The following is a 14,659-nucleotide window of genomic DNA, read 5'->3' as shown; positions in this document are numbered from 1 at the left end:
TGGACCCCGTGTCCCCAGCTCCAGCCTGTGCTGAGATGGTGAAGGCGCTTGCCTTTGATGCCTCCCACCTCCAGTTGGAGGGTCCTCTGTTGGAGCTTTTTCCCCTATTGAAATTCACCATCAGATTCCATTTCCGTCTCAAGTCCCTGCCATGTTGGAAAGGAATGTAATCAATGAAACCCAGCTGATGCCCGCAATGGTTTAATCTACCACCTTGTAGAAAAATACATTTAAGAAACAACTAAAAAAGCAATGTCTGTTGTCCACTGATGGGATCGCGGGTTTAACGGTGGGCGTTCCCACCAATGCGAGAGACATTAGGGCAGAAACTTTCTTGAGGCCCTTCAAGCCTCAGTGTGGTCACCTGAGCTGGGTTGGGGGGCGCTGCGTATGAGGAGCAGAGAGCGGCCTCAAAACCCAGATCGAAGCAGGCTGTGCGCCCCAGGCAACCTGCACGAGGGACCCAACGCGGACTAGAGGTGAACGAAGCCCTGCACGGAGACTGATCGCCGACCAATAAGGGGTCCGAGCGGGGGCTGCCCCCGGGCCACCCTGTAGAGCGCACACCCACCTTCCTTCCTGCTGCCGAGTCCCGCGCGGGCGGGGAGCAGGCTCTGCTGCAGACCTGCGTCCCTCCGGCTGCAACACAAGACACGAGGGGTCGGAACAGCGCCCGGGTCCCGTGTTGTAGCCCGAGGTCTCACGCCGTGTCGTGGGGAGCCCGGCCGGCGGGCACCTGCCCCGCTTCCTCTTCCAGGTGGGCCGCGGAGAGTGCCGCTCGCTGGGCATGCGGACGAGCGCGCTGTAAAACACCAGAGGCTGCATCGAGATGGAGCGCTGGGACCGGGCCGTCCTCCGGGGACGTAGGGAAAAAACCCGTGGTCTCCGTGAAAGGCAGCCTGGAGCTGAGGCGTCCGGCTGCGTCCCACGAGCCCCGCGCTCCAGGTGCACGTCCAGCTGATGGAAATGCTCCAGGGAGCAGACCGGCTCACAAATATGTAGCTGTCCGCATGCCTTTTCCTTCCAAAAATGAATTACGGCTGTTTACAAGCCACTAATTACAGTTTATTACAACAATACTTCCTAGGAAATGGGTTCTTACTCTAATACTATGATGAGAATTTTATAAATGCCAGACAAGTACAATGAATTGCCCTGAATTATAATAAATATCTGTGCTTTGGGAGTGAGGCAGTAAACACAACATTATTGCTATCCATTTTCAATGGGCCTATCGAGGATTTATTACTTATTTATGGCTTATTTTTATTCAAAAACTCCTACATATCATTTTTATGTGGATTCTTTGTGGTGAGTCATTTCTAGGCTTTCTTACAAAATAAAATGAGGTCTGTCCAGAATTTTTTAAAAAGGGCCCAAGTTCAATTTCCCCAAAGTTGACCTACTGAAATTTCTCCTCCAGACCCCCTGACAGCTAAACTCTTCGCGGAATCATGGATTGACATGAGAATAAACAGGCAATGCTTATTCTACTCCTGCTCCAATAATGCAGACCATCAGCCTTGTTCAAGAAGGCAACAGGCTTTGAACACAGTTTAGACGTTAAGTAAAACTGCAAAAATTTGATAAGACATGGTTTTCTCTCGATGAAAAACAAGAATTCCACAGATTCACCAATTAGGAAGAAGAGAAATAACAATATTAGGTCCACATTTTACACAGAAACTTAAAACTGAATTGTTGCTTAGTCACTAAGTTGTGTCTGACTCTGCAACACCATGGACTGTAGCCAGCCAGGCTCCTCTGTCCCTGGGATTTCCCAAACAAGAATACTGGAGCAGATTGCCATTTCCTCCCCCAGGGAATCTTCCTGACCCAGGGATCGAACCTGGGTCTCCCACATTGGCAAGCGAATTCTTGACCACTGAGCTACCTGGGAAGCCCTAAAATTGAATAGTTTTGAAGGGGAAAAAAAAAAAAATCCCTTTTCCTGCCTAAAGGACCTAAAAAATTCGCAAGGGCTCTTTCAAGTGACCTGAATTCTCACCATTGTCTCTGAGTGTGTGTGCAGGGACCTCGAAGGCACACATTCCCCAGATAAGTTTTTTCCCCAAACTCCTTTCACTTTTCTGTCCGGTATCTCCTGGAATCATTCACCTTTTAAGACTTTGCTCTGTTCTTGGGGCCCAGGACAGGACCTCTGAGAAGAGAGACCTGTCAGGGGGGCCAGGCCTTGCCTGCTGCCGGCTACTGGAAGAAGCTCCCCCAACCCAGAGAGTCCAGACACCCTATGTCAGCCGTGTCCCCCAGCAGCCAGGCTCGGGCTAAACTCAGAAGAAATGGAAATTCTGTACACGATGATCTGGCTTTTGAAAACCAGCAGAAGTGAGTTTGCGTTAGAGTTCTGTTTTAAGAAAGTGAAGGTTTCCCATCGCTTATCAGCACGTCTGACTGTGAGCATGTGTGGCAGCCTACGGCGTAGTCTGAGAAACTAAGGGACATGGAAGCAGGCCGAGCCCCGAAGGGAAAGCCCTGTGGTGAGGCAATGGCAAGGGGCGGTCAAATCCTAGCCCTGCCAGACAGCAGCAGGGGGTGAGCCCACTCTGTGTGGGCCCCAAGAAACAGACCTGGAGGCTGCAGCCACGCCCTGCCTGTTCGCAGGATGCTAGGAGAGCTGGTCCCCACGAACCAGCCAGCAAATATGTGGGCCAAGCAGAGGCAGAGCCTCAGTCCACAGGAGCCCCTGCGCCTGCCCCCTGGCACATCCTCCAGGTGCCCTGAGCCAGGCCTTCCACCCCCAGTGAGAAGCCTGTCTCACCTGGGGGCTCAGCTGGAACAGCAGAGGGGCAGGCCACCCTGGTGAGGAGAGAGCGGGGACCACCACGGGAGATGGGCCTTGCTGGGCTGGAAGGTGAGTCCAGGCAGGGGGAGCAGGGGAGGCCTGAATGGTGGAGAGGGGCGATGTTGCAGGAAGGTGAAGACAAGAGCAGCCTCCTGTCTCCTCACTGCCTGGCCTGTCTGTCCCCACCCCACCCCTCATGGCCCTGGAGGAACCATCGTCTCCTCCACGCCCCTGCTGAGATGGGGCTGCCTGGCTTGTCTGCATCAACAAGAGATCAGAGTGAAGACAGGATGGGAGTCAAAAAAGCTGAGAGCAAAACTCTCAAAACCCCCAGAGCCCACCTGCAGGACGGGGGGACGCTCAGAGGATAAAGGAGAAAAGATTCTTTAGTTTGATCAAAGAGCAGCTGTAGCAGGTGGACACTGTTTTGAAAGTTAGTCACTCAGTCATGTCTGACTCTTTGTGACCTCATGAACTGTAGCCCACCAGACTCTTCTGTCGGTGGAATGTTCCAAGCAAGAATACTGGAGTGGATCGCCATTCCCTTCTCCAGGGGATCCTCCCAACCCAGGGATCAAACCTGGGTCTCCCGCACTGCAGGTGGGTTCTTTACCATCTGAGCCACCAGGGACGGGGAGACTATCGTAGGTGGAAGGTTAGGGGCCTCCTGAGGACAGTGAAGTCTGGAGTGGAGCAGGACTTGGGGAAACTCAGCAGAGTTTATGTCCTGCAAGGGGGTCTTGGTGAAGTGCAGCTGGAGTTCAGGGCTGACACGGCTGCTCAGAGCACCCTGGCAGCTTCCCTCCAGGGTAGGGCTGGGATGGGTCAAGCAGGGCAGACTAAGGCCTGCAACAAGAGGGTGGGGGGCAGAACCCCACCCTGGATGTGCCTCTGGGATGCAGGTCCCTGTGTATCTCCCGGCAGAGGAAGAGTTCAGAACAACCTGCCCAGGAGTGACGGAGGGGAAGTAGAAGGGGAAAGGGGAGCACCAGAGACCAGGGCATGTGAAGTGAGGGTCTGCAATGTCCTGGCTTCCCTGGAACATGGCTCCTGCCCACAGAGCGCCCCCAGCTGGTCACGCAGATGTCATAGCATCATGGACTCGGAGGCGCACAAGTTCCCATCTGCAGGCCTGGCCCAGGGTCTGACTGACTTCAGGAAGAACCATAGAATCTTAAAGGAGGTGGTGAAGTAAGGGAAGGAAAGACAGGCCAAACAGCACTCCTGGAGTTCTAGAAATCTCTTGAGGACTGGCAAATAAGCAAGAGACGGTGGAGCTACTTGTAAAATGATGAAGTCGGAAATGTTAAAAACGGCCATCATTATGCAGGGACGTGGGCTGCGGCGGGAGCACGGTGAAACAAGGCCCATCCACCTTCCATTATCTGCAGGTTCTACTTGCGCTCTATTTTCTTCTATTTATTTTTATACCCCTTTAAAATAAAGCCTCTACATTAAATAGTCACCTTTCATCCATTTGTAATTCTCTCCCTCTGGGGCACCATAAATTTCTTTTATATTATTATCATATTAGAGAACCTAATATATTTTCTCCCCTTGCCTCCAGAGCACAACTCACAGATGCTTCCAGAGCAGGACGAAGACCACACGCGTCTGCCTTAATACGTTTTATAGGATGGGCCCACTGGCGCCTGTTTTGGAAAGAATGCTAATGAGGAAAGAAAGACTCTGCACCTTGGCTTCTACCTCATTACTAGAGGAAGAAGCACAGCCGTTGAGAAGGGGTATTGAGCTAAAGTAAAAAAAGAAAAGAAGGCGGCTTTTGAATTCTACATTGTGATGCCCTTACTCTGGGACTTCAGACAAGTCACTTAAACTTCCTAAGCCTCGGTTTCCTTCTCTGCAAAATGGGGCTGTTAAACCTGTCCTGGCCTTTGCATGGGGTCATTTTTATAGGAGGAGTAGGATAGGATCATGTTTGTTACCCCTTAAATCTGAGCATTAACAATAAAACATTACATTGATGCAAGCCAGTAGTAGAATGATTAGTTAAGGAAATTATGTATTCTTATATATTCATTATACAAACACTTCGTGAGCTTTTAAGGAAACGGCTACCTACCCCAGTATTCTTGCCTGGAGAGCTCCATGGACAGAGAAGCCTGGTGGGCTGCAGTCTGTGGGGTCACAAAGATTCGGACACGACTGAGAGGCTAACACACTCACTAGTGTGTGTCTGACCCTGTGCTAAGCACCGGCAGTAAGGTGGTGAACCGCGTACCTGTCCAGGCGTCAGGTTGTTATCTGTCTTTAGGGGACAGTAAAGAGGTTAAGAGTGTGGGCTGAGCCAGGGCCTGAGCTTTGGAGCCAGAATGTTCTGGATTCAAATCCAGCTTATAAGCTGTGTAACCTGGGCAACATTACATAGTCCTTGTGAAAACAAGTTTCTCCATCTTTAAAATCAGGGTGATAGTGCCACAATTCACTGGAAGGCCATGACGGGCAGGAGGTGAAATGGCAAAGAACTTGTGCCTGGCACAGAGACCAGGCTTCCCCAAGCCTCCCCACACTCCCGCCTCCCCTTTTCCCGATGCAGTACCTGCTGTTGCTGTCATATGCACCAGCGATGCTGTTTCACTCACGGTGACACGTTTAGACATCACGGCCTACTCCTCACAAAGGGGACCCTCAACGCTGTCCTTGCTGGTGGTCAGTCCAGATCCCACCCAGCAGGGGAAACTCTATTCCCTCCACCTCTGGAAGGAAGAACTTGCTGGTGAGGAAGACAAAGGAGAGGAAGAGGAGTTCGGAGAAGGGGAAGGTCATGGAGGCTGACAGCCACAGACATGGCCTGGTTCCTGCACATAGTAGGGCTCAGCATACTCGGCCAAGTGAATGAACCAATAAAGGAATTGATTTGAGCTTGGTCTTTCATAGGAACCACGGTTATAAACATCTGCATTTGTTGTGCTCCTACTGGGTGCTAGGCACAATCTTAGGGTCCTGACCAACTCTGGCAATAGGTTTGAGACTCACCGACAGGTGTGGGTTACCTTCTGGGGAGATTCAAGGCACATCTCATGAAACTACATACGATCAGTTCAAAACTGCGAAATGTCAACCTGCAGATAAGATAAATTTAGTACATTAGTTCCAGAAGGTAATAGGGAAGAAACTTTTATATTCTGTTATAAATTAATTACTAAAGGGATATTGCCTATAAGTTTAAATTATACATAATGGCCCATCTCTGGGAAACCTACCTCCCCAGGTAATGAGCATTAAGCTAAAATACCTTTGCTTAGCTCACAGTAAACAACCTAACCAGACCCACCTGTGAATGACTGCAGGGAGGAGGAAATTAACACACCTCTGGTAGCTGATGGGAGCCAGGAAATATTTGACTGTCCTCCCTCCCCTTTTAGTATAAATGAAGCCTGAATTCTAACTCAGGCAAGATGGTTTTGGGGGGACACAAGTCTATCATCTTCTTGGTTTGCTGGCTTTTCAAATAAAGTCTCTATTCCTTGCCCCAGCAATTTGTCTTTCCCTTTATTGGTCTGTCACGCGGGCAAGCAGTGCAAGGTTGGTCTCAGTAACAAAAACATTGAAGTTGGGGAAGCCGTTTGGGGCAGGAATGCCTTGGAAGCTGGGTTCCCTCCCGATGAAACCTGTACAGTCTTATCAAACATCTGCTTTCCCTATCTGCTGCCCATGACCAAAAATGAGGCCCACCTCCCTCCAGACTGACCTGACATGGTCATGCCAGACTCCCTGAAACTAAAGTTTCACTTCCCCTCTTCAGGCCTTCTACCTGGGCTCCTGCGACGGCGTCCTAGTTGGGTAGAGACTGCTCTCATCCATTCTAATTGTCCCCACTAATACTACCTCTACCGGTCCCTCTTCTTCCCGAAGAATAAAGTTTAACTGCTTAGCCCAGCATTTTAAAAGTGCTTTACAATCTGGTCTCTGCCCATCTCCAGCTACTCCCCCATCAGGATTTCATTGTCCAGAGAAACTCACTGCCTCCTTACCGCCAACCCCCACAACTTTGCCCACACCATGCCCTCCATGGGCATGCCTTTGCCTGTTCCTACCCTACGGCACTGCTCATCCTTCTGGGGCAGCTTGGGAGTGCCTCATACAAACACATCCCCACGTCTCACCTCCTCAGTCACTGAGATTGAACTCCATTTTTTCATGGCTAAGTCTTTTTTTAATAGTTAATTCTTTTTTATCTTATTTATGTACTTATTTGGGGGTCTTCATTGCTGCCCATGGACTTTCCTCTAGTTGCAGCAGGCAGCGGGTACTCTCTGCTGCGTAGGTTTCTCATAGTGGTGGCTTCTCTCATTGCAGAGCGTGGGCTGCAGAGCGTGGGCTCAGCACTTGTGGCATACAGGCCAGCTCAGTTGCCCCTCGGCATGTGGGGACTTCCAGGACCAGGGATCGAACCTGTGTCCCCCACATTGGCAGGCAGAGTTTAACCCCTGAACCACCAGGGAAGTCACCGAACTGCATCTTTGACACGTCTTTATATGGTAGGACTTTGGAACAATAAATCTTATTTTAAACTCCCAGGTTGTAAATTCCATTAGATCAGGAACTGCATCATGTATGGCTTTGTGTACCCTGTGGTCCCTAATAAGGTATCTTGGACACTGAAGGCATGTAATAAATAGTTGTTGGACAAATTAATATTTAATCACTTCATAAAAGTTCCCCTATTTGTCATGGAAATGGCCTTCTTTCTTCCACAGTCACAAAACAATTCAATATCTCAGAAGCTTCTGCTGGTACCGTTTTCTCAAGCACAGTTATGAATAATTTGTCTTAAAATGTTGGTGCAAGTGCCTAACGTGAAGATAAGAGGTCTGCTTTCCTGTTGGTGTTCATCCTCAGCTGTAATTATCTGTCATAAGAGGCATGAAGAGGTGTGAAGATGAAAGCTTGAAAGGTCGATGTGCCACCTTGAAATCCTGAAAGGGGGAGCAATTATCAGCAGCCCTAAGAGCCCAGGGAGTGGGGGGCACAATTAATCGCGTGTGAGGCCATTTGTTCTGCATGTCATAGAATTCCATCTCCCTCCCCCGTCCCATCCCAACACACAAGCTCAAGCACAGGTGCCCACAGAGTCTGCCTTCTCCCTGCTGGGAAAGAGTCACCCACGGATGCTCAGGTCTGCGGAAGGCAGAAGTGTGCTTGTTCAAGGACCAGAACTCCAAAACACATGAGGGTCCAGGTGGGACCACCCAATCTTCCCAAGCGTGAGCCTCTCAACTTAACTCGATCTTCCATTCATCACTAAGGATCATGATCATGAACATCACTCAGTGTGCTGGGCAGTTGGACTGTGATTTTCTCAGAAGTTCCATGCCTTTTCCTCGCAATTGCGAAAATATTTCGTTTCTGTATCTGCTTTTTGTAATTTTCCAATCTCCCCATGATTGTCACATTCTCTGTGGTCATTTCACGAGGGGACAGCCTGCAGAAATAACCCTTGTATTTGCTAAGGCCAGGAAACAAGCTGACCAAGCTGGTCAAGGATATGTCTGAGCACGGAAGTGTGCTGTTAAGAAGATTTAAGAACTAATGGTCCCTGTTATATTTATCCCAGAGGATCTCAGGCCTTTTCCGACGGGCACCCTGGCTCCCTAGGAAGTTCAAGTTGTAAGCAAAGGGGCCCCAGTTCTGAAAAAAATGGGGTATCTGTAGCAGTGTGTGTATAATCGCCACTTTGTAATCAAGCAGTTAGTTTCAACACAGCAGCATCATTCATCACAGTAAATTAATGGCACTAATTTGAATTTTATTGGTTTTGTAGTTTTTATTATATTCAGTTAGAAATCTGTACATGAGCTTGCATGTTTAACTAGCATTACAATAATACAGTCAACCCTAGGGAGCCAATAAGAATGTTTTTCAGTTCTGCCTTGCAAAATCTTTCTCTGACACTTGGCCTGCTCACCAGGGAGGCTTGTCATTGATTCTGTTCTTGCCAAGATGTTGTTACTTGTGCAAAGTGACTGGCAATAAACATTCATTCCAAAGAAAGCACTGATGATCCACTGGGGAACTAGCTTATAAGGCTATAAAGGGGTCACTCAGATCATCCAGAATGTACTGATACTTGTCTTTTTATTACCATCAAAATGCTCACATAATTTTTAATTAAACTTGTTTTGAGATAATTGCAGAGTCACATGAAGTTATAAGAAATAATACCAAGGGCTTCCCAGGTGACTCTGTGGTAAAGAATCCACCTGCCAATGCAGGAGACATGCATTCGATCCCTGGTCCAGGAAGATTCCACGAAGCAACTAGGCTTGTGCACCACAGCTATTTTTGAGCCTGTGCTCTAGAGTCTGGGAGCCACAACTGTGCTGTGCTGCAATTACTAAAGCCCGAGTGCCCTAGCGTCCACGCCCCACAATGAGAAGCCACAGTAATGAGAAGCCCTCAGGGCAATGAAGACCCAGCACAGCCAAAAATAAATAAATACAATTATTTTTTAAAACAAGAAAATAAATAATACCAAGAGACCCCACACATCCCTCACCCAGTTTCCCCAACGGTAACAACATCTCACAAAACTATAATAAGATCACAGCCAGGACACTGACATGGACAACGACTATCACAAAGTACCAATCTGAATCAGATTTCCCCAGTTTAACATGCACTTACTTATTTGCACTTACTTTTGCGTATTTTTAGTTCCCTGCAAGTTTATCCCATGAGCAACTTCCGCCACCACAGTCAAGACAAGGACCAGTCCCATCACCACAAGGATCCCTGGAGCTACCCTTTTATAACCACACACATCTCCCCTCTATGCTGTACCCACACCACCCCCAAGCCCCTGGCAACCACAGATCTCTTCTCCATCTCTATAGTTTGGTCAATTTGAGAGTCTTATGTAAATGGAACCATACAGTATGCAGCCTTTTAGGACTGGCTTTTGTACTCAGTATAATTCCCTTAAGCTTCATCCAAAGCAAAGTGTGTATCAAGAGTTTGTTCTTTTCTTTATTGCTGGCTAGGATTCCATGGTATGGATGCAACACAGTTTGTTTAACCATTCACCTGCTGAAGGACATCTGGTTTGTTTCAAGTTTGGGGGATATTATAAATAAAAGTGCCATGAGCATTCATGTGCAAGTTTTTGTGTGAACATAAATTTTCATTTCTTTGGGATGAAAGAAGTGAGAGTGAAAGTGCCTATAAGTGACAGTGCCGGATTGTATGGTAATTGCATGTTTAGTTTTATAAGAAACCACCAAAGTTTCCCAGAATTTTTTACCATTTCACCCAACAAAGCATTTTAAAATTCTCCTCAAGGACTTACAGATTTCAGTTTGCAAAACACTCATTTAGCGACTGACATCAGATAAATAAAATATCAGCAAGGTGTCCTTAAGGATATAAAAAGGGAAATGGCTAGTTCTGGATGAAAAAAAATTAACTCTTAATTAATTGTTTCTGTTCAGTCACTAACTCATGTCTGACTCTTCGCGACCCCGTGGACTACAGCACACCAGGCTTCCCTGTCTACTATCTCCCAGAGTTTGCTCAAACTCATGTTCAGTGATGAACATCAGTGATGCCATCCAACCATCTCATCCTCTGTCACCCTCTTCTCCTCCTGCCCTCAATCTTTCCCAGCATCAGGGTCTTTTCCAATGAGTCGACTCTTTGCATCTGCCAAAGTATTGGAGCTTCAGCTTCAGAAACAGTTCTTCAGTGAATAGTTAAGGTTGATTTCCTTTAGGGTTGACTGATTTGATCTCCTTGCTGTCCAAGGGACTCTCGATACTGAAAAAAAACTTTAAACTTTCAAGTATAATAATTTTTTGGCTAACAAACAGTAGAGGCTTAAGTTTTGAGGCAGTGTCCCTTGTTATAGGAAAAACATTCTAAATAGCCTGTTGGCTTTTCAAATGTAAAACAAGTACCCCTTGCTCGGGGCTGGAGGACCATGTGCCCAGCACAGGCGCAGTGCCTTCAGCTAACGACACCTCTGAAGCTCCAATTTCAGGGCCATTCTCTTGCCAGGTTGCTTTGCAGACCCTGGAAACACAGTCACATGTTTCTGTAAATATTTTAAACTAAGATATTCTACCATTATTGCATAAGACCACTGCCTATGTCCACTCCAAAGTCTCCTCTGTCATACTCTCCTAGAGGCCAGGTGACAGTGGAATGGCCATGGCATTTGGGGGATCCAGCATGGGAAATAAGGTTGGGGAGGCATTTGGTTTAGAATGTGAAGATAAACTGAAGTCAGATTAGACAGTATGTAGATCAGAATGGAATTTACAATCTAGCTTAAGTGTTTTTGAAAACAGAATGAAGTTGTTAATCAGACTGGTAGAATATTTCCTTTGTAATAAGTACTCAGTCATGATCATGTCTTGATTTTAAGGTAAACTTTATCCAGTGTTGTTTTCTTAGACCAGCCTTACAAGGTGGGTATTTTGCTTATTTACCAAATTATGAAAACATGATTCATAGAAGTTGATGAACTTGTTCACACTTACTCAGTAAGTGGTAAAACCCACATGGGAACTTGAGCCTGAATATCTACTTTGTTCCCCACTCCCCCACCATTGTGTCCATGTGTCTTGCCAGTCTTTCTTATTCTTGTAGTTTCTACACTCTATTTGGCTTAGGTGGTCTGCAGTCACTTCCATGTTTAGCTAAGTTACTGTCCTGGCACAAGAATGTTCCCCAGGAAGGGTCTTGCCATCCTCTGGGCGGGCTCCTCGGGCCTGGCCATGAAGGTTGAGGGCCCAGGGCCGTATTATAACAAGAATATGTCTTGGGCACCCAGCAACAGAACACTGTGGGGAGAAGGATAAACAAGGTTTAAAATGTACCAAGCCAGGAGCTGGTCTCTGGAAAATTCCTTGCCTCACCAGATGTGTAGAATTGCAAGCAGAAGATTCAGCTCTCATCAACAGCAATCAGAAGGGCCATTCTCTCCTGTCACGAACAGTCTCCAGACTGAAGTGTAGACAATTATAAACTTACCATGTTCTTTTCTTGCTTTTCTAGTAAAACTTTTACCAGAACCTCTGTGTTTATAGGACACAAACCTGTAAATACTCCCAACACTGAGCATGTACGTCTCCATGCAAGTCACACGTTTTCTATATCCCAACGTATCAGATCCCATTGGAAGTATCGGACACATCTTGCCCTGCTCAAGTCTGTCATTCCAGATGCAGTGAATTTTGATCAATCAGGCTCAAGGAAATTATGCTAATGTGAAATTATGCCAAACAGAACGTGTTTATCTTTTGATTCCCTCCAGAGAATATGACGGGTGATCAAAGAGCGTGCAGCCAAAAAAAAAAAAAAAAGGGAAAACATAGAGATATATCAGGCTGTCAACAAAAATATTAGGTCATTTCCCTGGATTTGGTGCTCTTGAAGGCATTTTTCAGCATTTTGAAATTTGAAGTTTATTGTCCTTTTTTTCTCATCCTCTGTAAATATTTGTTTTTTGTGACTAATTTGCACCCACAAGAAAGGGCTCCTCCCTGAAGACTTTCTCTGGGAGACACATGGTCATTGTCTGGATGGACTCGGGCTGTGAACCATTGCCTGTTATCATCTGAGATATTGGGGTGGTTGTTTTCTGGCTTCCCTGCATTCTAAGTCACTTCAGTCATGTCCAACTCCTTGCGACCCCGTGGACTGTAGCCCACCAGGCTCCTCTGTCCATGGGATTCTCCAGGCAAGAATACTAGAGTGGGTTGCCATTTCCTTCTCCAGGGGATCTTTCTGACCCAGGGATTGAATCCACGTCTCATTATGTTTCCTGTACTGGTAGGCGAGTTCTTTACTCCTGGGCCACCTGGGACGCCCAAGCAAGCAGTCCTTTGGTGAAGAAAACAGTCCTGAATCCGCCCTCTGCTCACCACTGGAGAGACTGTCCTACAGGCTACTCAGACTCCTGAGGCCCAGCTACCTGGAAGGGCAGACATTGTACATTTGTTGGATGTCTCTGGAGGCCACCAGGGGACTGTGGGTGAGGGCAGGCTTCCCTCCAGAAAGTGTACCTTCCTTCCTGCTCTCCTGGGGCTGAAGGTAGGGCTTGCATCAGACCTTAGAGCTGGTTGACAGATCTGGGGTCTGCTCTGTGAGTGCTGGTGATATCCAGAGCACGGCTGGGCAGGGGAGAGGCTGGTCCCTCTGGCAGTGAAGTGAGTGGCCCTGGGAGAGTCCCTGAGGACAGGCCTGGCCCCCTGAGCCCTGCTGCCTCCCATCCACTGTCCTGGGGCCTCAGGAAGGCCTGGGTGCCCTACCCCACTTCATAAGAGGGTCAGTCTCACACTTGGAGCCATCGCTTTAGGGAGAGCAGCATTTCCTGAGGCCAAGGTTCCCAGAGCAGGAGGCTCTGGGAGGCCAGCGGCATGGTCAGGAGGCTGTGCTGGAAACTGTGGGGGCCCTGCCCCAAGCCCTGGGGGAACCCGGGACACAGCTGGGGATCCTTGAAGAGATCAGCTTACAGGTGATAAGCTCACAGGGCTACACTAGCAGGGCCCTCAAGTGCTTCTCCAAATCCCAGTGCCCAGGCTGCCTCTGGACAAGTCAGATCAGGGGTAGGACCCTGGAGGGGTGGCCCACAGGCCCTTGCCCAAAGCTCCTCAGGTTATTCTAGTATCTAGGCAAGACTGGGGCCACTGAGCTATTGGAATTTGGGCATTTAAAAGGAAATGTGAAAAAAAAAAAAAAAAAGGAAATCTGATCTTATTTTACAGCCATAGCAGGACATTGCATTAGCTGTATATTATTGTGACTATTAAATTCGTCTATGAGAGTGGTGGGAAAGGTCAGCCTCAAGCCACTCTTTATGATACACGAGACGAGGCAGGCTCAGAGGGCTGGACGCTTTGGTCAGGATCACGCAGCAAGTTGGGGGTTGTGGTAGGCAGAATAATGGCTCTGTCTCATTCCACTGCCCTGTCTTGGTCAACCTCCAGCAGCTGCCTTCACTGACATCCCTTCCCTCCACCCCTACCAGCCCCACCTCAGTTCTTAAAGCAGTCCCAGCTGGAAAGGGAAGTGATCAGTCATCCAGCCTCCCTGCCTAGCCCCAGGCTGAGTGGCCTGCACTGACCACTTCATCCCCCAAGTCTCATTCGCAGCCTTTAACACCAGTGACCGTCACCGGCACTCACACATCCTTGCAGATCTGGCCCTCCCACCAGACACCCCATTTGTTCCTGCCCTGGCTCCAACCCAGGAGCCCTGTCCGGTGCTGAAGTCCCACTCCCCCACTCCAGGGGGCCTCTGGACACCAAGTCCACGTAGGCACAGAACCCTCAGTGGCCTCTGCAGCTCTCAAGCATTGACTACCCTGGACTCTAGGTCTCAAAACTCTGGTAGCTGTCCTTGTCCGAACCACACCTGAACTGGCCACACCCTCTGGAAAGAGGCTTCCCCACCCAGTAGACCCTCCATCACCTGCCAGGCCTCTGTCACAGCACAGGGCTCAAGCCAGGGCCCTGTGGGACTTTCCACCTGCTCAAGGAATCACCCTGCTTCATCACCAGCTCAGAACTGTGGCAGGAAGGCCAGAGGAATATGGCTTAGGAGGTGGGTGCTTTAATAGGGCTTTACTACTGGATTCATTTCCTATGTTGCTTTAACAAAAGACCACCCAACTGAATGACTTAAAACAGCACAGATTTGCTACCTTTCAGTTCTGGAAGTCAGAAGTTTGATATGAGTCTTGTGGGGCTAAAATCACAGTGTTGGCAGAGCTGCAATTCCTCTGAAGGTGATGGGGAGAATTTGTTTCCTTGCCTTTTTCAGTTTCTAGAAGTCACCTGCATTCCTTGGCTCATGGCTGCATCACTCTGACCTCTGCTTGCATGATCACAT

At 48.3% G+C, this 14,659-nt stretch overlaps 1 protein-coding gene across 1 annotated transcript in view; it reads right to left on the bottom strand.

Annotated features, from left to right (window-relative positions):
* Positions 1–5,813: 5,813 nt before the first annotated feature.
* Positions 5,814–14,659, bottom strand: part of LOC133047609 (zinc finger CCCH domain-containing protein 18-like) — a 42,711-nt gene continuing 33,865 nt past the window's right edge. Inside the window, exon 4 of the mRNA XM_061130908.1 lies at positions 5,814–5,886. Within this exon, the coding sequence (XP_060986891.1) occupies positions 5,814–5,886 (73 nt within the window). The remainder of the gene's footprint in view (positions 5,887–14,659) is intronic.

This window comes from Dama dama, chromosome 27 (genome assembly GCF_033118175.1).
Source record: "Dama dama isolate Ldn47 chromosome 27, ASM3311817v1, whole genome shotgun sequence".
In the NCBI taxonomy this organism is placed as follows: domain Eukaryota; kingdom Metazoa; phylum Chordata; class Mammalia; order Artiodactyla; family Cervidae; genus Dama; species Dama dama.
The sequence above is the reverse complement of the archived record's forward strand: the minus strand, read 5'-3'. Positions and strand labels throughout refer to the sequence as shown.